The sequence below is a fragment of the Triticum urartu genome, chromosome 1A (genome assembly GCF_056163025.1).
Source record: "Triticum urartu cultivar PI428250 chromosome 1A, HENAU_Tu73, whole genome shotgun sequence".
Taxonomy (NCBI): domain Eukaryota; kingdom Viridiplantae; phylum Streptophyta; class Magnoliopsida; order Poales; family Poaceae; genus Triticum; species Triticum urartu.
The window spans coordinates 588,332,587-588,355,856 of NC_141873.1; the positions used below are offsets into that span (position 1 = coordinate 588,332,587).

The 23,270-nt window shown below is 46.4% G+C and overlaps 1 protein-coding gene across 1 annotated transcript; it reads right to left on the minus strand.

Moving 5' to 3' along the window:
- Nucleotides 1-18,529: 18,529 nt before the first annotated feature.
- Nucleotides 18,530-19,605, minus strand: LOC125527314 (BTB/POZ and MATH domain-containing protein 2-like). The gene is made up of 2 exons (XM_087542460.1): nt 19,541-19,605; nt 18,530-19,508 (listed from the first exon to the last, which is right to left on the minus strand). The coding sequence occupies exons 1-2, from the start codon at nt 19,603-19,605 to the stop codon at nt 18,530-18,532; spliced, it is 1,044 nt and encodes a 347-aa protein (XP_087398586.1).
- Between the last annotated feature and the right edge of the window lie 3,665 nt (nt 19,606-23,270).

The following is a 23,270-nucleotide window of genomic DNA, read 5'->3' on the forward strand; positions in this document are numbered from 1 at the left end:
TCGGGAATCCTGAGCACCCTGGACGGACACGAGGCACGCCAGGCTCCATTCCGTGGAAGGTTGGGTTTCCGGACGCAGGCGGTTACAAATCCCATGAGAGGAGGAAAAAAGTGCAGCAGACCCAAATGCAGGCGCTGCAAGCAAGGGTACAAGCGATAGAGGAATGAGAAGCAAATCGCAGCAAACATACTGCCGAAGCTTCCCCCAAAGCTACCCCGCCATCTCAGCGGAGAAGCAGCGTGGCTTCCACCGAGCTGCTTCAGCCGGAGCATGCCTTGACGGCTCCTGCTAGCTATCCCGTGGATGCTATCACGGAGTCTCAAAATTGCCACCTTATGACGCAATGGATGAATTTGAAGGTCAAGGCGGCTGTTGGCTCTGTTTATCCTACTGAACCCGGCGCAACTTTTCACTGCCGGCCGATTCCAAAAGGATATGCTAGGGTGATGGTGGATGAAATAACGGAGGGATTTGAGGACCTCGAGCTTGACCACCCTACCGGTGAAGGGGAGACTCGGCTGGGTTCTGCTCTTAAGACTCCATGCCTATGGCGGAAGGAGCTCATCAACCTTCCGAACTGGACGCCTCCGCCTCCTCCTCCTCCTCCGGCGAGTCAGGGCACTCCGCCTCCTCCACCGCCTCCTCCTCCGGCGAGTGACAATCAGGGCCCTCGGCCGGCTCCTTCTCCGGCGCATGGCAGCACTCCGCCTCCTTCTCCGCCTGCGCCGGCGCGCCTGAGCAGCCAGCCTCCTCCTTCTCCGCCTCGTCAGCAAGGGCGGAAGAGACCCGCCGCCGCTCCGGCAGCAGCTCCGGCGCGTCGTAGTCCTTCTCCTCCGCCTCGTAAGCAAGTAAAGAAGACAGCCGCTCCGTCTGTTCGGCCGGCGTCTAGCAGTACAGCCAGAGGCGGGAGGACATACAGATTCGGTCCTTCTTTGAAGAGTCCACAGAAGTTACCATACGAGAGGACCCCGGAGGAGAACGCGAAGATCGCGTGAACCGAAGTGGATGACTGGTTTCAAGGGCTGAAAGCAAAGAGACATCCGCCTCCGGAGGAGAAGGTAGATCCAGTGAAAGTGAAGCGCACTCTGGCTGCCCTAGCAAAACCACCCAAGTCTCCACCGAAAGGCAACTATGAGCGCATTATTGCAAAGACATCGGCCGAAGCGGAGCGGTCGGGAAGTACAGTCAGTGATAAAAGGCTGAAAGAACGACGAGCAGCTGGGAAACAAATTGCCCAGCTCGGCGAACAAGCGAAGCAATCGTGCCCCCCGCTCAAGGTGCCTAGCGACATCGTCGATCCGAGGATGGTGCCCGGTTATTGCAATGTTGACGATTACCTGCCCGACGATGTACATTATGATCCCATGGAGGTGCAGATACACAGATACGAGTACGGGAAGCCTCTCGTCAAAGATGAAAAATCTTTAACAACGATGATGCGAAGATTACATGATTGGTACTTGAAAATCTGCAGAGAGTCTGGGGGGAGGAGTACTTTGTATGCGAGAGTTAAACCGGAGCATGACCTCGTTGGAATTGAACTGTTGCCTATTCCATTTGAGGAGTTCTATCAGTTTTTCAATCAATTGGCCCTTGATAAAACAACGGTCACCTGCTACTTTCTGTAAGTACTACTACTTCTGTCATTAAGTCTCTCTATATAGCTCATCTCTTTCATTGCATGTATTTGTAATTATCCTCACTATATTATGCAGATTGAAGATCGCTGAATTGAAGAAAAGACAAATCGGTGATATTGGGTTCGTTAACACATATCTCATAGATGCAACTGAGGTTGAACATCGTCCCGAAGATACCGAGGCCAACTTACTACGATCATTCAAAAAAAATGAAAACAAAGATATAATACTCTTTCCTTACAACTTCAAGTGAGTGTTACTGTCTTGTGCATATTCGGTTTCCCTTATATATTAGTTCAGGTTATAGTAATGTAATTGATGAGTTATGCATGCGTGCGCAGGTACCACTATATTCTCCTAGAGATTAGGCTTGAGCAGGGAGTAGTAACTGTCTGGGACTCTAAACGAAAAGATCCCCAGGAGTATGCGGACATGACTGAAATCCTCAAGAAGTAAGTTAAATCGATCATTATCCACCATATCAGCAACTTTGTTCATTTCCTGATATCAAGTAATTGTTTTCTTTGTCCGGCAGGGTTTGGAGAAAATTCACCAGAAAAGTTCCAGGACTACCGAAGGAGCTGGAATTTAGACACCCGAAAGTAAGTACTATAGTAGCATGTTCCGCGCATCTCCTAGTGATTCAAGCGCTAGTTTCATCAATACCATTTAGCATTCTTGCTTATCAGTTTGATTGACCTCTATTTCTTGTAAAGTGGTTGTGGCAGGAACAAGGGAATGATTTCTGTGGATACTACGTCTGCGAGTCCATCCGCCACACGACCTGTGAGCGGGGCGGGTACTCTGACGAACAATATGAAGTACGTAAATAACAACATTCACAATTTTATTTTATTACCATCATTTGTGTTGAGTTTCATTCATTCATATATATATATGTATTGACCCCCTTCTTCAAATTAGATGTTTCAGAAGCGGGATGAACTCCTAGCACCAGCTCGCATGCGAGCAATTCAAGAGGAATTGGCGGCATTCTTTCTTGACCACGTGATCGCTGAAGACGGAGAATACTATGTGAACCATGAGTCCGTATGATTATATTTGTAAGAGATAATTATTGTATATATGTAGCCGGTAGTGTCGGATAGATATACGAGAACTTGTTGTTCGACCAATCTCTCGGAGAAGGAGAGGTGGTCGATATCACTTCTCTCTGTATGCATATATGTTCATGACGATCTTCTGTTTCCTTCGTTTGCTTACTAGCTAGCTAGCGTGTCTAGTCCTCTCTATACGTATGTATAGTACGTAGCGTCGACCAAGCACGGACATAAGAGAGGACACTTCTCTCTATTAATTATAGCTAGCTAACACAATATATGAAACACCTAAATTAACCCCCAAAACCCCCCAAACCCCCCCCCCTTTCAAAAAAAAACAAAAACCCCAGCCACAGAAATGCTGACGCGTGGATGCCTATTGGTCCCGGTTGGTGCCACCAACCGGGACCAAAGGGTCTCCTGCCTGGGCTCCGCGCACAGGCCACGTGGAGGCCCATCAGTCCCGGTTCTGGATTGAACCGGGACTAAAGCGTCGTGGCATTAGTACCGACCCTTTAGTCCCAGTTCAGGAACCGGGACTAAAGGCCCTTACGAACCGGGACAACATGCCCTTTTTCTACCAGTGTATTGAAGCTGATAATGAGACAGCACATCAGGACTCACTGGACCTGTTAGATGAGGAGCGTGATCTTGCAGCAGCACGTTCGGCGATTTATCAACAAGATCTCCAACGTTATCACAGCCGCCGGGTTAAGACTAGAACTTTTCAAGAGGGCGATCTGGTGCTCCGGCTCATCCAAGATCAGACTGATATGCACAAGTTATCCCCACCTTGGGAAGGACCCTTTGTGGTCAGTAAGAATCTGCACAACGGGTCATACTACCTCATTGATATTCGAGAGCACAAAGACTCACGTAAATCGGAGGAGGAGACCAAGCGACCATGGAATATAGCTCTTCTTCGGCCTTATTATACTTGAGCCACAGGCTCTTCTTATGTACATATTTATGACAATGTATATATTATATAATAAACCGGAGCCTTGAATTAAGCGGGGTCTCTGTTCTTTTTACATCATGTGTGGGGTTGCCAGAATTTCTACTAACACATCGGAGTTTTGTTAAACCGGCCTATGCAGCCGCACTGATATAAAGAAAATCACTAGGGGGCTTGGTCATATCTGAACCATAGCTACACCTCTTGATCGTTTTGAAACCACAAAGGTATATCACTAGGGGGCTTGGTTGTTATCACACCATAGCTACACCTCTTGATTGGTTTAACACCACAAAGGGATATCACTAGGGGGCTTGGTTGTTATCACACCACAGCTACACCTCTTGATAGGCGTTTAGCCAAAAAGGAAATTATATGAAGCCAAAGAGAGTCTGTTGCATCAAAGCTCAGCTCAAATATAGGTAACCATTGAGCACAACTCACATATTACCTGGGGGCTCTTTGCTTCTCAAAGAACAATGAGTTTCAACCCTTGTAATAGGCTATCAAGCCAGGCTTGGAAGCCAGGTGTATTCACCTAAAACGCCGGGTTATCCTGCCTTTTTAAGTAAGTCACTTCGTCCAGGTAAACCTGGTATGACCCATCGAACGTTTGACAAGTCAATCCCATGGACCCTGAACTTGTCAAAGTTAAACCGGTGATTGGTTAAAGATTGAGGTCCATCTTAAAAGGCTTTGCAAAATGGTTTAACTCAGCGGCCTGGCAGCCCATGAAAAGCCTCGATTTAGGGCCTGGAAGCCCATGAAAAGCCTTGCATATTTCTTTTGTTTTTGCTATTTCTATATAAGGGATTTGTTAATATTCTTCTGATAAACCGGTGTTCATTACAACCCGGCTTAACTTTCAGCGCTTAGTTGTAAGTACATAATCAGATTTTAAAACCGGTAGCAAACTGCTCCGGTCTGGTTTTGACGCAGATGTCACCAGCCTTATATGAACAAATCAACGATTGTTTAGCCCAATGTCATTGCTACAAGAAACGGCAAGAGGGCCAGGAGTTATTTATACTCCGGATTGGTGTTTTCGCCTCTACCATACGAATAGTTGGTCAACCAATGAGGTATGTTGTAGATATTATTTATTTTATCTGAATAATACAAACTTTGATTATGTATCCAAGTCTTGTATATTTTTTGGGCATCATGACCTGTCCAGTGGTGAACCACTAGGACACTTTCAAATTCTTGTATCCAGGAACGCAAATTATCATGGACTATGCATAAATAGATCCAAAGGGCGAAATAAGTTTTCCCAATATCTAGCAACACAAACATGCTCGATGGCATGATAGATAAGGGTGTTTTGCTATCCTATTACACGAAGCTTCAAAACGGCTTCACTAGAATAAAATTGTTTCAAACAGTAGCACAAAGTAGCTGGTAACCCGACTGCCGGTTTAGGATGCTTCGTCGGGACGACTGGACGGTTGCGGGTCAGTTGGTGCAATCACCTCTTCTTCATCCCTCCCCAGACGCTGGAAATCAACCGTTGACCAATCGATTCCGGTTAAAGCTTGAAACGCGGCTTCTTCATGGATTAGGCTGGAGGGGTTAATGTCAGGAGCGTAAGTATGCTTACGGATTGGAGGCACAAGTTCTTCGACTTCATGGATTTCAGCAGGCTGCCTCTTGCCTTCAGCGTCGTAAACCGGCTGGAAATGAGATAAGTCTGTATCCTCTGCCAGTTTGCTAGCTATTGGCCGCATCTCTTTGGTCAGCCTTCGAAGATGATCATTATTAAAGTTTGAAGTGTCCTCCTTCACTCCTGGATAACCTTTAATAATGTCATCTGCTTCAAGATCCGGAATCCAAGCCTTAGCCCGGATTAGTGCGGTTAGTGCTCCTGCCCTTGCAGCTGCCTTCTTCAGTTTGGTAATCCGGGCTGGTAGCATGCCCAACTTCTCAAGGGTTTCCTTTATCAGTGATGGTGCCGGTTTGTTGTAAGCTACAGTACAAATAGCACGCTGGGTTCCAGAATACAGCTGCTCAAGTAAAGTGTAAGCCGCTTTAAGCTTCATCCGCATATCTGTGCCCAGATGAGCAATACGAGTGCTTGCCATGGTTTAATATCAGCAAGCTGGTAACTGATTAAATCTCATGACTCGGATGAATAGCATAAGGAGATACTTACCAAATACAGCGGATGTCATGGTGTTGATTTGCCGTTTCAAGCCGGTCAGTTCATCAACAACTGGTTTCAGGGCTGCTTCTGCGCCTTCGTCTTTCTTGGTTAAACCGGCTTTTTCAGCCTCCCAGTCAGCATGTTCCTTGTTAAAATTTTCTTTCGGTTTCTCCATAGCGGCCGGGGCCTTGGTCAGCTCCTCTTTCGCTTTAGAAGCCTATGCTTGTTGGGACTTCACATTTTCCTGCAGATCAGCGGTTCGAGCATCTCTAGTACTCAACTCGGCCTGCAAAGGTGAAGCTATATCAACAACAGGATATATGTTTTCTAAAGTACTAAGCGTATAACACGTTATGCACTTCGTACTTGGGGGCTAATGCCTATTTGTTCTATTATCAACAAGTCTCAAGTACAATGCAAGCATTATCTTTAACACTTGGGGGCTAATGCCTATTTGGTCTATTATCAACAAGTCTCAAGAACAATGCAAGCATTATCCTTAACACTTGGGGGTTAATGTACATCTGTTCAAAACGGATGCATGAATTCAAGACCCGGGTTACCCCGCAAAGCTAAACCGGCCCTTGGGGGCTATGCTGAGGAAAGCTACATAATTACATTGGAGAGGATTAAAATGTTACTAAAGTCCCGGTTTAAGATTAACATCATAAAACGGCCCTTGGGGGCTACTTGGGCTAGTGTTTCAACTTTGGAATCGAGAAATAAAGGGAGATGAAAATACCTCATAACGTTCCTTCATCAGGTTCACCAAACTGGCTTCATAGTCCCGGTTTGAGTGCAGACGGTTTAAAAAACCGGAGTGAAGTTCTTCGGCACTGAGATGAGCATAGCTTGATAAATCAGTGCTCCATTTGCCCTTTGCCTTAGCAGCACGCTCTTCTTTGGCGCTATGTTGGGCCAGGATTACAGGATGGCCAGGAGAGCGGTGGTCCATGCCAGTAATGATGACATCATCTCCTTGGCCTTCAGTGGTTCTTGCGGGTGATGATGGAATATCAGTACCTCTCACCGGCCTAGCCCGGTTTGGAGCTACCGGTTTAGGATCAGGCACAGCAGGATCAGCCTCTGGTTGTTTATCAATGTTCTGGTCTTGAAGGGGCGGTGCATCAAAGGTAGCCTCAGGATGAGGACCCTCCGGTTCACAAGTTTGGTCCGGTTCACCTATTTGCTCTCCTTCAAAAACCGCCTGGTCTTCTGACGGATTGTTAACCCGAGCTTTCTTGCTGGGTCTGGCTTTGGCTCTGCAAAATAAAATCAAAGGAGGTTTAGCATCTTGTTCAAGATTCACAATGCATTTGAAGAAAATGTTTGAACGCTTACCCAGCTACAGTTTTAAGGGAAGGGAGTTGGGTTGCTGATGACTCGCCAGAAGATGAGGGAGGTGTCACCTGATAATTTGAATCGGACGGATTAAGAGGTTGTCTGAAATAACCTGCCTTGGGATAAGAATTGTCAGAAGTGGGGGAGACCTCAGATTGGCGCTTCCGAACCGGGGTATCAGGTAAACCGGTCGAAGTGACTTGTTGGCCGCTGTGCCGGGTTGTTCAGTGAGCTTCATGCTGCCGCGTCTTCAAAATAAATGTTGGATCCAAATAAGCAAGAGGATGAGAAAAGCTTACTTTCTGGATCGCTTGACGGGTTTTTTGTGCTGGCATAGAGTCTGAACCGGAGGAAAGGATAATTACCTCTACGTCGTCAGCCTGGCTGCCCTCCACGTCCTCCTGATAAAGGTCATTGTTAATGAGATGCATGAAAAGGGAGCCAAGGGAGTCAAGTTATACCTCAACTTCCGGTTCATCGGTATCTTCATCAAGCTCCATATTGGTATGTTCAGCTATTTTCCGCTTTGTGGTTCGCTTGACAGCTTTGGTCTTGGGACGGGATGGCTTTGCCGCTTTGTCTACGGGTTTCCGCTTCCAGAAGGGATCATCGCCCTGTGTATACACAAATAGAAGAAAGTTTACAAGTTGAACAATTTAAAGATATCAAAGATAAAAAGGAAGCATAGTGCTTACAGCAGGCGGTTTGTTCTGAGTGTAGAAGGGGCTCAAGCCGGTTTGGCGACAGACTGATTCCGATTCATTCATAATTTTCTTAACGCCCTCAGTGACCTCTTCATCGGTCATCTGATAGTTGATGTGGCGTTGGGGGTCATCCAAGTTACTGGTATATTCACACATTAAACCGGGGCGGCGGATTAGTGGCATGACGCTCCAAGATATCCAGCAGCGTACAAAGTCAACACCCGTTAAACCGTTGGCCATAAAGGCCCGGAGTTTGGCGAGTTGAGGGGCATATTTGGCCCGTTCTGCAAAACTTAGACGTTGCGGCATTGGATGAGTGTTGGAAAGCCGGTGATCACGGTAGCCTGGGAGAGGGTTCTCATCTTCAGGAGAGGTATCTACATAGTAGAACCAAGTCTGGTTCCATTCCTTAGGATGACTGTGCAACTTGGCATGAGGGAATTCAACTTATTTCCGTTTTTGAATAGTGACACCACCAAGTTCAGTATTAGGACCATTGACAAATTCTGTACGCCGGTTCAAATGAAAGAAGTCCCGAAACAGCTCAGCGGATGGTTCTTCTTGTAAGTATGCTTCACAAAATACTTGGAAATTGCATAGATTGGACACCGAGTTGGGTCCAATATCTTGAGGATGGAGTTGGAAGCTGGCAAGAACATCTCGGAAAAACTTTGACCCGGGCGGTTTGAAACCACGGCCTATGTGGTCGACAAAGACTACTACCTCACCCTGTCTCAGGGTAGGAGGATTTTCTTTTCCTGGAACTCGCCACCGAATTTCCGTTTTCTTTGGCAAAGTGCCGATACTGACCATTCCGTTCAACTGTTCTTCGGTGATCCAAGAAGGAGCCCACTTGTAAGCGCAAAACTGTTTGGCCATTGTGAAACGAAAGCTGAAAAGGAAATACCGGTTTACGAATAATTCATGGTTGTGCGCAAAGATGCAATGGAATAAAGATATACAGGTGTCTGAAATTGCATAAACCGGAGATTGATACAATAATGAATGGCAAGGTCATATCAAGGATATATATATATATGTTGTTAAACCGAACTGTTACAATGAAGGTAAAGGGGGTTTTCTAGTTTAAAAGGGGACTAATGGTACCTGCCGGATTATCATACTTCAAAAAGTTAAACCGCCTATATTGGTGTGAGGAGTACAGATACCTAAGTAAGAGGAAACATGTTTCACGGATTTATATGAAAATTTCAGATCTATGATATGACAGGAAACGAGAATATATTCAAGACTTAAAGTTATAGATACCAGTTCATCAGGTTCAGATGAGTTTTATCCTATATAAAGGGGATGATCCGATAAAGAAAAGTGAGATTACGGCTACAGTCGCGCGAGGAGCTAGCGGATTTAACTAGTTTTTGATGCTACTAGAAAGAAAAGAGAAGAATATCACCAGAGCCGCGACGAACTCCGACGAACACAAAAACCCTAAAGTGGATCTACGAAGAAAAGGGGGAAGACTTACCAAGGCTGTTAAGGTAGCGGAGGTGTACCGCGTTTCTCGGGAGCGTTCAGGTCGATGCATCAGCCAAGGATGAGGCAGAGACGAAGTTCGACGACGGCGGCGGCGCTCAGGTGCAGAGGTGTCGCAAGGAGGAAGAAGAGGCGAAGAGGCAGCGAAGGAAAAGGAAAAAGGGGGTCTTACTCTATTTATAAGGCGAAGAGATAAGCGATAGGCGCGGGAATCGAGGAGCTCAAAAATGGATAGTTAATAAAGTTGTCGCTTTGATGGTTGGATGCTCATTAATAAAAGGCATCTTCGGCTTCAACGAATAGATGACATCACTGCGGTTTACTACAAATCCGGAGGATGACATCAGGGCGGTTTACAAGATCCATGCGAAGGTGCCAGGGCAAGAATTTTTCTAAGTGTTGAAGATTGACATGAACAAGTTCAAATCAATCCGGGGCCTAATGTTGGGGATACTATTACTGGACGTAAACCGGCCAGGAGCAGCCGGGTTAACACTATGAAGATTAGAAGCCCATGAAGACGTGAGGATGGTGACGCTTTACGAAGGCCCAAGGCCCAAAGGCGGGTTAAGGCCTGTAGATGTAAACCAACTTTCTCATGTAATTTGCATTGTAAGATAGGAAGGATAGAGACCGAGTTGGACACATTGGTGATTCGGCCTCGGGACTCTGTAAACCAGCGGGCGTCGACCTGTGTATATAAAGGGACGACCCGGCAGCGGTTTAGGGACAACAGACAACAACTCGAGAGCCGGGCAAAGTGGATTTTCTCCCTGGTCTTCGAAACCCTAGCAATACCAATCACAACTAGACGTAGGCTTTTACCTTCATCGAAGGGGCCGAACTAGTATAAAACCCTTGTGTCCCCCTTGTCCGGTTTAACCCCTTTAAGCTAACCCGTAGCGATGGCTCCACGACTAAGTCCTTTCACGAGGACATCTGCCGTGACAAACCCACGACACCGGCCGCCATGTCCACACACACACACACACACTAACATTTCTGTTTTTTAGTTATAGAAATATTAGAAATGTTAGTTTTAGTTATAAAATTTAGAATTTCCATATATGAAATCACAATCCATCATTTAAAAAATATTACTTTACTTTCGCGGCATATAGGACGATGCCCGTCCCGCATCCTCGCCGTCGACCCGTTCGCGACGACGTCCTGCTTCAGAGGACCCATGTCCGGGACTGGGCTCCGCCGGGCTGGCACTGAAAGGTGCTACCTTCAGTGGCGCAACGCTTGGTGAGGAACCCGGCCCCGGGTCCCATCGTCGACTCTGATCTCCTTTGGTGGCGTTCGCGTGGGCCACTTTCGGTGCGGAGGGAGCCGGCCCCGCCGAAGGTGGTACATCGCCGTGTCAGGGAGGAGGACGAGCACATCCATCGCTACATGGCTGCTATGGACGTCAGGTTCTCCAATACCTGGCAGGTTCTTTGGCGAGACCACCCGAGCTATGATCCAGTGATGATTCCTTCACTTTGGTTGTCCACTTATTAGCTAGCTAGCTAGCTAGTGATGTATTCGATATATATTATTCGAGACGATGTATTCAAGATTATATCTATTATTCGAGACGATGTATTCAAGATTATATCCGATGATGCTTATTATGTACTATGATTGATTCAGTTTTTCCTTATTAATTGATTGCATCCATGCATTGTAATTTGAATACTAAATTGTTTTATATTTCTTTTGGATTAGTTAAATAAAAGCTATGACGGACAATACCGGCAAAGAGGGAGAAGAGACCCTGTTCGATATCATACGCCATCCTCGCGGGCCAGATGATGATCAGAATGAAGAAGATTATGACGGCTCCGGATATCTAAACAACACTGGGGAGGGTGATATGATATTCGATCGTGATGACCGAATTGATGAATTCATGAACTATGATTATGATATTGATGACGAAGAAAATGTTGATCTTGAAACAACAAAGACCGGCGAGGTATATTTATATAAGCAGGCATCTGGTGATCATCACATGTTTTAAATGACTTGAAGATATATTAACGAATCGATCTTTCTTCTTTCAGCCATCCGGATCGAGAAAATCTTCAGGAAGCAGGAAACGAGGCCCGAACAAAAAGTTGAAGGAGGGCGTAAAGTACAATATCGAGGCCATCAAACCTAATGGCGAACCATTAGCGCCTAAGAAGATTGCGGACAAGTTCATTCGTCAGTGCGGAGTTCTTGTGAAGGACCAACTCCCGATCTCCCTTCAAGAATGGAGAGAGCCAGCAAAGCCACTTCTAGATCTTACTTTTGTCGATGACAGACAAAAAGTTCTGCTTTGGGAAACTCGCATGGAACATTTCACCCTACCAGATCATTTCACAGATGCATATGTGGAGAAAGTCAAGGACGCTGCTCTTAGGAAGATGGCGGTTGCATTCAACAACCACAAGAATCGTGTATGGGACAAGTACGTCAAGGGAGGAAGGAAGACTCCAGTATTCGAGGGAACACTAGAGAAGCAAAGTGCTCATTGGGACGATTTCGTGAAATTCAAGGATTCAGAATTATCTAAGGAACGGTCGAGAATAAACAAGGCTAATGCCGAAAAAAGGATAAGTTCCATAAGCTGGGGCCAGGTGGCTACGTGGTGGCAATGCCTAAGTGGGATAAGTCTGAGAAAGAGATGGAGAATGCAGATGTCACTCCAGAAACATTGAGCTGGCCCCCCAGGTGCAGGACTTGGTTCTATGCACATGGGGGGGAGTTGGACCCGAAGACAGGCAAAGTTTCGAAGAAGGCATGTCTGAACGTAGCCGAAGATAACCTACTTGTTGCAATAGAAGAGGCTCGATCGGGGGTGTTCCAGCCCAACAGATCCTGAACACCCGGGAAGAACACGAGGCAAGGGCGCTATTCCGTGGTATGAGGGGTTTTCAGACTAGAACGCCGACTACAGAACCCGTGCGAGAAAGAAGATTGCGGAGGAGAAGAAGAGGAAGATGGAGGAGGAGCAGAGGAAGCTGGACTATGAACGCCTTCAAGGCCTAGAATCAGCGCACGCGGACTTGGCAGTCAAATTCCAGCGGCACCAGGAGCAGATCGACTCACTTAGCCAGCAAAGGGGGTCTCAGCAGCTGCAGCAGCTAGCGGATGATCCAGCATTGGATAGCACCATCCCATCCATGCCGAGAAGCAGTGTGGGTTCCGCCCCGGGCGATGCAATGCTGGATAGATACCCCGTGGATGACATCATGGAGAACACTAACTGCGAGCTACACTTCAAAATGAAGAACATATCCATGAAGGTGGCGGACGCCGTTGCTTTTACAAATACCCCCGAGGCAACCTTCCATTGCAACCCGATTCCAGCGGGCTATGCTTGTGTCTTGGTTGATGAGGTGGTGGACCAATATTCGGGGCTAGAGCTTGACATTCCTGGAGGTGACGAGGAGCACACACTGGGAGAGGTCAAACATCGTATCATCCTATGGAGAAAGGATTGCATCATCTTTCGAAGGCCACCGACACAGCGTCAGACCACTCCTCCTCCAAGTCCGGCACAACTTTAGGCCACTCCTCCTCCAACGCCGGCACAGCTTCAGGCCACTCCTCCTCATCCAACTCAGCCACGTCAGCCGTCTCCGCCGCCTCAGCAATCACGGAAGAGAGCCGCCGCAGCTATGGTGCGTAGCGGTACAAGTCGAGGTAGGACGGGACGTACAGGCGGAGGCAAGCGATTTCAATATGGTCCAAGCAGCCTCGCGCCTCTTCCGCAAAGGCCTTACGACAAGTCCGAGGAGGAAAACGCAGCCATATCGAAGGCCGAGGTGGAAGCCCATTTTGCATGGAAACCGCCACCGCCGCCAAGGGAGGAAGTGCCTAAGGAAAAGATTGACCACTTCATTCGTATGGCTAGACCACCATCTCCCAAGCCTGTTGACACAGACTATGAGCGCCACCTCAGGAAGTTAAATCGAGCACGTCTACAGAAAGAGGCGAGCTTGAGCTCGAGCAAATCAGCTGGCAAAAAATGCAGTGAAACCGTTCCCCAGCTGGGAGAACAGGCGGCGCAATCAATCCCCCCGCTTGTTGTGCCAACAACACAAGAGAGTAGGCGCGCCCAATATTATTGTGGGCAAACCGTTTACGTTCCCGAGCTGGGCGATGTGGTAATAACCGAGGAGCATATAAGGCAGGCTGAAATCCTCAAGATCACTGTTGGACAACTCCTCGATATCGAGCCCATGTCTCCGCTTAGAGAGGAGGAAATAAAACGGAAATATGTCCGGGGCCAACCTTTGGTCGAGCCAGACGAGGTCAAGAAGCTCCCAACGAGAATGTATGAATTGCATCAATGGTACATGGACATTACCAAGATTTCCAATCGAGAGTCCCTCATGGTGAATGTCAAGAAGGATCATTACTTCCATGAGAAAGATGTGTCCGTTGAGTATTCAGAACTATTTCAGTTATACAATCAAGACGCACTCGACAAATCTATCGTCAGTTGCTATTGTCTGTAAGTGATTTCTTTCTGTAATTTAAGTCTCAAGCTAGCTGTAGTGATCATTTTGATCAATCATTACCTGTGATTATCCTTACTATATTCTTTTATGTGGTATTATGCAGGATGAAGATGTATGAAATGAAAAAAGGTGGACGCTATGGCATTGGGTTCATTGACCCAAATACCATTAATGAATACACATGGAAATTAGATGCATATTATGAAAAAAGTGTAGAGGAAAGCATACTAGAGTTCTTCAAGTGCCTCAATACCAATGAAGATATATTACTTCCTTACAACTTCTAGTGAGTCACACTGTCTTATACTACAAATTCTGTTTTTGCCTACTAGCTAGCTACATGTTTTTACTTACATATGCCCGCTTAATTAAGACATGCAAACGTGTGTGCATACAGATTTTACTGGATCTTATTAATCATTAAAGTTGATGAAGAAACAGTTGAAATACTGGACTCACTACTTAAAAAAGAAAGTGACTACAACATCTTGTTTGGGATAGTCAACAGGTAATTTCAATCATTATTAACTATATCTCGGCCTATTTAGTTCGTCATTTCCTGATATGAACTATTTAATAACCCCTTTATTCATTTTCTTTGTCGGCGGGCAGGGCTTGGGCAAAGTTCATCAGCGTCACTCCAGGCCAATGGAAACGAAAGCTGAAATGGTATCGACCCAAGGTAAGTAATTAAGTAGTACTAGCTAGCTAGCTGCCATCTCTTTAATTATCATGCTTGATTAATTATTATCTGATCAAATTCCATTCTCGTAAAGGCCCTGAAGTAGGCGCCGGGAAATAATCTGTGTGCATACTACGTTTGCGAGAACATTCACATGATGTCGTCCGAAAGGAGCAGATCTCAAAGACAGGACTAGTGGGTACGTTTGTCAGAACACTATTCACAATTTTTACACCATTATCGTTATCTAGTCACACAACTAATACACATGCATATTGATCTCCTTCTTAACAGTTCAGAGAGGTGCAGGAGAAGCTCCTACCAACGGAGCGCATACAAGCAATTCAAGAGGAAATAGCGGGGTTTTTGGTCGACCAGGTCATAAATCCCAAAGGAGAATACTATTACCCGCTACCGCCCCCATGAACCACTTCTAATTGTCAACGTGCTCCGAAGGCACCAATTAGGCTAATGTCACTGGCTCCGAAGGCACCAATTAGGAGAAATTGTATATAGCTAGCTAATTGTGTGTATATATATATATATATGTGTGTGTGTGTGTGTGTGTGTGTGTGTGTGTGAATTAATGGTGGTTGTGAGACATTCGATGATATATATATATATATATGATCAGTTCTACTGGAAATACTATTTATATATATGCATAATGTGTACAATATGTAGTATCGTAAAATACCAGCAAACGAAAAAGAATTAAATAGAAAACACAAAATTAAATGAAAAAGAAATCATAAACCCAAAACCCCACAACCTTTTAATACCGGTTGGTGTCACCAACCGGTACTAAAGGGCTCCCTGCCCTCGGAGCTGGCTCGTGCCACGTGGTTGCCCTTTAGCACCGGTTCATGCTGAACCGGTACTGGGGGGGGGGGGGGGGGGCTTAGTGCCCACACTTTAGTGCCGGTTACCGAACCGGCACTAAAGGGCATCACGAACCGGTGCTATTGCCCGGTTCTGCACTAGTGCAAGTCCTTGGATGACATCCATCACAAAGTCATTTTCGTGAGTTCTTTGTGCATCGGGCTACTCTGCCTTCCTGCTAGAGGTGGACTTCACCTCCACTGTGTGTGCCAGCGATTATAAGTGTAGCTTGATCACCTTTTCACCAACAATCTTCTTAATCTTCACAAACTGAGACATCATACAATAACAACGTATGTTGTCAACAATTATAAAAATAATAATTTACTAAGTAAAGAAAATAAATTATGGATAACAATATAAACATAGTTTGATGACTAAACATTTGTTGAATTGTCCATGACCATGCCATCTCCATCTGAACAAGTGTACATTGAAATTCATCTATTCTATATATTTTATCATCTTTGCTTAACTACTTTTTTACATATTTGAAATATATTTAAAATTTTAAAAACATTTCGGAAATTAGATAATGTTAATATTCCAAAACTTTCAAATAATTGAACAAATTTTAATAGGTATATTCCAAAATTTACTGAACTGTTAAAGATATAATAAATAATCTTCCTGGTGTATATGAATTATACACAAAGTAGACATCAAAAGAATATTTAAAAATATGTTAATTGTATTATTGAAAAATGCTAAACATGCATGAAAAAAATTTCTCCGATGTATATGAATATTGTACATTTTGTGTGAAAAAATAGAAATGTGTTGAATAAAAAATTTAAAAACCATGGAAACCGGAAACAAAGAAACCTAAGAAAATCAGGAAATAAACATAGAACACGAAATAAAAAGGAAAGCAAATGGTGCAGAATAGGAAAACAGAAAACCCGATGCTGCAGTAAAGGGCCTTCCCAGTAGAGCGCTCGCCAAGGTGAGATGGCACTCCGCCTCGCAGTGGGCGAAACACCATCATGGCAGGAGCCAGGTGAGACGCGCCATGGCAAGATATAATTCAGTGATCAACCTGTGTTGGACAACAGTGTAATGAAAACTGTCGGAAGAACAGTTTACTGAAACTGCTGTATTCTGCAACTGTTGTAGTATTCTGCAACTGCTGTGCTTCTAAACATCAGAAAGTTGTCTGGACTGTTATATTTATTAGATATATAAGTACATAAAAGTAGTTGAATGGAAATAGCTGGTATTTGCATTATTTGTACATACAGACGATGCTAGAAGGTGGTCTGAAGCTAATTAATTGGTTGCTGGGGAGAAAATCACAACGTAAGTCATAAGTTGTCTTACCTTTCTCTACTTTGGCACTTAATTGGAAACCCAAATCAGTCGAGTTTCTGTTTGGTTAGCACATACTGAACTGCGTTGAATAGCCTGATGTGATCCAAAATTCAGGTGGTATCCTACAGTAATTCAGTTTTGTGTTGTACGTACATAGCTTGTCTTGTTCGTTAATTCTGCAAAATAGTTCTCCAACGGTTGCTTAGCGTCAATGATAGGAGCACCTCGGACACAATGAGATGGGAATTCAGAACTACAATTCGCATTGAGATATATACAAAGGTGTAGGAAAACCCCAGCATTTCTTGTGATTCTGCTAGCTGAAAGCTTTTGCCCTCGCGGTTCTAAACTTGGGAATCAGTATCAAGGTTGGCAGGTGCATTTCTCTTAGATGTCAAGAGTGATGCGGTGGTTCTTGCCGTTCATTCTCCGGTTCAATCCCTCATCAGAAAATGATTTTGTCTTCTGACTGAGATGGAGTTCTCAACGTGCACCCGGGCACCAAATCTCGCTGCAATTAGCGGCACGCATACGTTGTTTCTGATTTCAGTAAAACCTAAAACGTGAACAAAATTCAGGTTTTATCTGGCAGAACTGCAAGAATACCATTCTACTCGCCTGAACATACAGATTGAATGAATGATACTAACATTCTTTGTTCTGAAACACCCATCCAACCATACATGCAGTGGCGGCGCCACGGTAGGGGCGAGCATGGTCGGCCGCCCCGGGTAGCTGAAAATACGTATACAAAAAAATACGGTTCATTCTTTCAGTACATGGGCCAATATGTGGGGATTTGCACGGGAGGCACAAAAGCCCAGTCCACGGCCTAAAACCAGTTAGCACGGCCACACCACACCCAATCCTTCGACCTCGTCGTACTCGTACACGCACACCAGAAAATCCCCAATCGAGCGGAGCAGCAGCGAGAGTAACCTAGCCGTCGCCGGCTCGCCGCCACAAAGCTCCGCCTCGCCGGGCCGCCGCCTCATCGCCGAAGAGCTCTGCCTCGCCGGGCCACCGGCCGCGGGCACCTATGGGCGAACGGAAAGAAGCAACGGTGCCGAGCGTGGCCTGTGAGGGAGGAGGCAGCGGCGGCAGTGGATCGAGATCGAGCTCATGCAAACGCGCATCTGCTGTTTGCAAAATCAGCAAGTGCAGCCAGCAGGTAAATAGTCCAATCCATTCTTTGCTACTGAATCTCAAGCTCCTGTTCCTTCAATTTCTAGCCAATCCATTCCAACTTCTGTTATCTGTTTCAAACTATTTGCTTACTTGTTCCAATACATGTATTGATATCAGCTTGTTCACCTGTTGTAGGTATCTTTTAGTCATGGAGTTAGATATTTTGGGCCATGGAATGAATTATTCAAGCAGCAGGAGTCCAAGTTAGTAGTTATGTCTGACCTTTATGTTATATTTTGTGATTTTAGGTGGTTACAACCTAGTTCTTGAGAATCTTGAAATGTTCTAAATCATTGGTCATGTAAATTTTCGAGTGCATCTAGCTTCATATTTGAATTTTATGAGATTTGGTTCAGCGGACTTGCATTTGTCGATCAAATTTTTTATACCTTCAATGTTTCGCCCCGGCTAAGTTCAATTCCTGGATCCGCCACTGCATACATGGAAAAGTAGCATAACAATTAAAACATGACGTTTATTCTTTTTCTAACAAGGAAAAAGAAAGTGGTCGATAGCATATTTGTTGTAAACACTCAAGCAACCATGGATATATAGAGAAGTAGCATAACCATTAGTACTAAACTTGGATGACATATATGATAATAATAATAGTGTAGGCGTTACTTTCACATTTTCATGACAACCTCCTTTGCGACGCTCCATTCAGCAGGGAGGATTCTAGCTATGAGCTCCTTGAGAACAGACGGGCAGCTAGATGTGAGATGCTCATAACCGGCGCTTGCCATCATAGCTTTGAAATTGGAAGGAGAATCAAGGAACTGTAGACAAGCCTCTTTGAGACGAGGGAAGCCATGCTGCTCCGCCAGAGCCAAACTGGTGGCCACCATGTTGGAATTGATGTGAGCGCACAATTTCTCCTCGCATATCTGCTTCAGCCTCACAACATTGTACCTGTCAGCCGCCACTAGAAGGTGGCCAGCCATCGCCACATCAAGCTTCGGAGGGACCGAATCGGTGTACATGAAATGGAGCAAGGACTTGAACACATGAGCTTCCATGTCACAGATTTCAATAGGGCTGGCAGCAGAACAACTCTCCTTCATGGCGCCGAGGAGCTTCGCTTTGAAGACGGATGACCGAGCAGCGAGGACGCACCTGTGAGCGGAGAAACTCTGCCCGCCAACTTGGAAAGTCAGGTCTGCTGCGTCCTTGTTCTTTAGGAGGTCGCCGAGATGCCGGTCGAGGTCGCTTGGAGGAACCCTTGCTTCTTCGCCGTGGATCTCCTTCATGATGGTGACATCACACCTGATGCTGAGACAATTGTCCCTCAGATGCGACGATACGTCCAGATCATCCCTCTTGATGTAGTCATGCCAACCCCTGCCTGAACCTTTACTTGAGAAGGTATACTTGCTGGTACGTCTGTATGAAGGCACCGGTTCTCCATTCTTGTCAAGTACTCTGAATGTGAATTTTGCCTTCACATCTTCGGCATCGGCAGATTCAAGCCGGAGATAAAGAGATATAAAATCGTCATAGTCCTCACGCTCACCGTTTGGGTAATATCTCACGACCCAGCTGTGGCCGCCAACACCGAAAGGGGTAGAAGTGACACACTGGCCGTTCTTGAGAAGCGCCTTAGCTCTTGAATATCCATTACCTTGACCACATATGACCGCGCATATGACCTTTCCTCGGATGCAGGCACCATGGAAGCAGAAATCTTGCATTGCTCTGCCATTCTGGAGATCGGCTTGGTGGAGTAGGATGGAAGGCTAGTGAGAGGAATTATTTTGTTGCATCTAGCTATATATATATATATATATATATATATATATATATATATATATATATGGAGAGAGAGCGACATAGGGAGAGGAAAGTGCACTCGGGAAGTCAAACGGAAACGGCGGCCTAGATATGCTTGCGTCCGGTCCGCATAAATTTGCTGCATGCCATTTACTACTCGTTCATCATCACGAGGAGACGCCATTGCACTGCCAACCGAGAAGGTAGCCGTCGGGGCAAACAAAACCTTTTCACCTGCCGATGCAATTATTATGCAATGCATGCAACGATGACGATTTTTCCCGTCCGTCAATGTGACCCAAACATTTAATCCTTTGCACAAACAAAACTTTGCATCTGCCTCCTGTTAAACATGTGTCAACATGTCACGTTACATCTAGCATCATGTGGCGCAGCCATCACCTTGTGTAATAACAAGTCTTGTGTAGTTAGAGAGATAGATTATATTCTCTTATTATTATGTTTATTTTCTTTCTATCTCTTCTCCCCATCCCACATGTATCTCCTCTGGTTGTTCGTTGCTAACAACCTATCGATGTAATGCCACCAGACGTCTCTCGTTCAGATCAATACAATATATATGCGGGCTCTCCCTGTATGGAGAGGTGAGACGCTTCCATGCAATATTTCACATGGTATACAGACAGAGCTGTCCTCTTCCCCTTTGTCTAGCCATCCCTTCCATCCTTGATTCGACTATGTCGACATCCAGCTTGGTTGTCTCCTCCAGCCTCAACAACAATGTCTCCGACCCCCCTCACTACATCCAACTACGTTCTCTGGCGTGCTCAAGCTCGTTCCTAGATTATGGGGGCGGGTCTCTTTGGGTACATCAACAAAAGTGTAGAACAACCTCCCAAAACCATAACCAGCAAGAATGCCGAGGGCAAAGATCAGGCTGTCTCGAACCCTGCTTATGCGCCTTGGCTAATCCAAGATCAGCAGATCATTGCATACCTCCTCCACAATCTTTCCAAAGAGGTGTCGGTCTAAGTCGCATCTCTGGAAACCTCCCATGCCATCTGGTCGGCCCTCGCCAACATGTTCTTTGCCCAGTCTCGATCTCGCCACAACCACATCCGCATCACTCTCACCACTGCCCAGAAGGGAACCCAGTCTGCCACTGCCTATTTCGGGCACATGTGTGGCCTTGCCGATGTGCTAGCAGCGGCAAGAAAGCCCATAGATGAACATGAGCTTGTGTCCCACATCATATCTCGGCTTGATATGGACTACCAGCCCATTAAGAGCTGTGGATGTACATGTTGATCTGATCACAGTCGACGAGCTCTTCAGCATGGTGGCCACGTTCGACCAACGAGTCGACATGTTCCAGGGCACAGGTGCCAGTGCCTTCAAGTCGTCGACCAACGCTGCTTCCCGCGGCCTTGGTGGCTTATCCAAGGGCTTTTGCGGGCAACCCGCCAGCGGTGGTGATGGCGGCTCTTGTCATGGTGGAAATAGCGGCGGCGGCGGCCACTACTCCAACTCCAAGGGCGGCGACCACTACTCCAACCCCAACGGCGGTGGTGGCGGAGGCCACGGCGGTGATGGTGGTAGCCACTACTGTGGTGGCCACTACTCCAACTTAGGTGGCGGCGAAGGACATAACTACAACAACAAAGGTGGTCGCCCCTTCTACACCAACAATAGGGGGAGGCTAGAACAACTACAACAACAACTTTCGAGGGTATGATGAATACGATGAAAGATGTCAGATTTGTAAGAAAACTAATCACATATTTTTATAATCCATTGTATTTTTTCCTGAACATATTTAAAAATTGGGAACAAATATTGGAATTCATGAACTATGTATTTTTTCAATAATACATTTTTTAAACCTGTAAAAGAAAGTCACCTGTCCCCGCCCATTTGTCATCGTTGCCCGATGCCCACCAGACAACCTTGTCACTCTTCCTCCTCTTGCATGTCGGTCATCGGCCCTTCACACTCTCGCCGACTAAAAGCCCGTAGTCATCGTTGGTCCCCTTTGTTCAATTTGGTTAAGCAGAGCACCCCCTGTCGTGGTTCTAAGCCTGACAGTAGAATAGGGGGGTAGGAATGTAGAGGCAAGATCCTAGCTATGGAGGAGTTGTACACGCGAGTTTTACGAGTTCAGGCCCTTCTCAGAGAAAGTAACAGCCCTACGTCTCGGAGCCCGGAGGTGGTCGACTGGATATATGTGTGTGAATTACAAAAGGTGTGAACCCTTGTCCCAGAGGAGAGGGGTGGCTTATATAGAGTGCGCCAGGACCTCAGCTCCCCTCCGTTACACAAAGTTCAATGTTCATAAAGGAGGAGCGTTACTGGTAACGTCCGGAGTAAAGTGCTATAAATGACCATAAAGCTATGACTTAAATCCTGAAAGTTGCGGAGTGAGTGGCTTCACATCTTCTGGTGGTCGAATGGTTGTTCGCATGGTCGGGTGTCTTCAAGGCTGTCGAGTGGAACATAGCTTCATGGTCGAGTGGATGATGATCTTGTTGGGGATCGTAATAGAAATTTAAAATTTTCTACGCATCACCAAGATCAATCTATGGAGTAATCTAGCAACGAGGGGAAGGGGAGTGCATCTACATACCCTTGTAGATCGCTAAGCGGAAGCGTTGCAAGAACGCGGATGAAGGAGTCGTACTCATAGCGATTCAGATCGCGGTTGATTCCGATCTAAGCGCCGAACAACTGCACCTCCGCGTTCAACAGACGTGTAGCCCGGTGACGTCTCCCACGCCTTGATCCAGCAAGGGGAGAAGGAGAGGTTGGGAAGACTCCGTCCAGCAGCAGCACGACGGCGTGGTGGTGGTGGAGGAGCGCGGAACTCCAGCAGGGCTTCGCCAAGCACTGCGAGAGACGAGGAGGGAGAGGGGTAGGGCTGCGCCAAGAGAGAGATCGAATCGTGTGTTGGGCAGGCCCCATACCTCAAGTATATATATGGGGAGGGGAGGGGGCTGCGCCCCCTCTAGGGTTCCCACCCCAAGGGGTGCGGCAGCCCCTGATCCCATCTAGGGTGGCGGCCACAAGGGGGAGAGGGAGAGGCGCACCTGGGGTGGGCCTTAGGGCCCATCTGCCCTAGGGTTTGCCCCCTCCCCTCTTGGAGGCGCCTTGGGCTTTGGTGGGAGGCGCCCCAGCCCACCTAGGGGCTGGTCCCTTCCCACTATTGGCCCATGTAGGCCTTCGGGGCCGGTGGACACCCGGACCCCTCCGGTGGTCCCGGTACACTATCGGTGATGCCCGGAACACTTCCGGTGGCCAAAACCATACTTCCTATATATATCAATCTTTACCTCCGGACCATTCTAGAAATCCTCGTGACGTCCGGGATCTCATCCGGGACTCCGAACAACATTCGATAACCGCGTACATACTTTCCCTATAACCCTAGCGTCATCGAACCTTAAGTGTGTAGACCATACGGGTTCGGGAGTCATGCAGACATCGCCGAGACAACTCTCCGGTCAATAACCAACAGCGGGATTCGGATACCCATGTTGGCTCCCACATGCTCCACGATGATCTCATCGGATGAACCACGATGTCAAGGATTCAATCAATCCCGTATACAATTCCCTTTGTCTATCGGTACGATACTTGCCC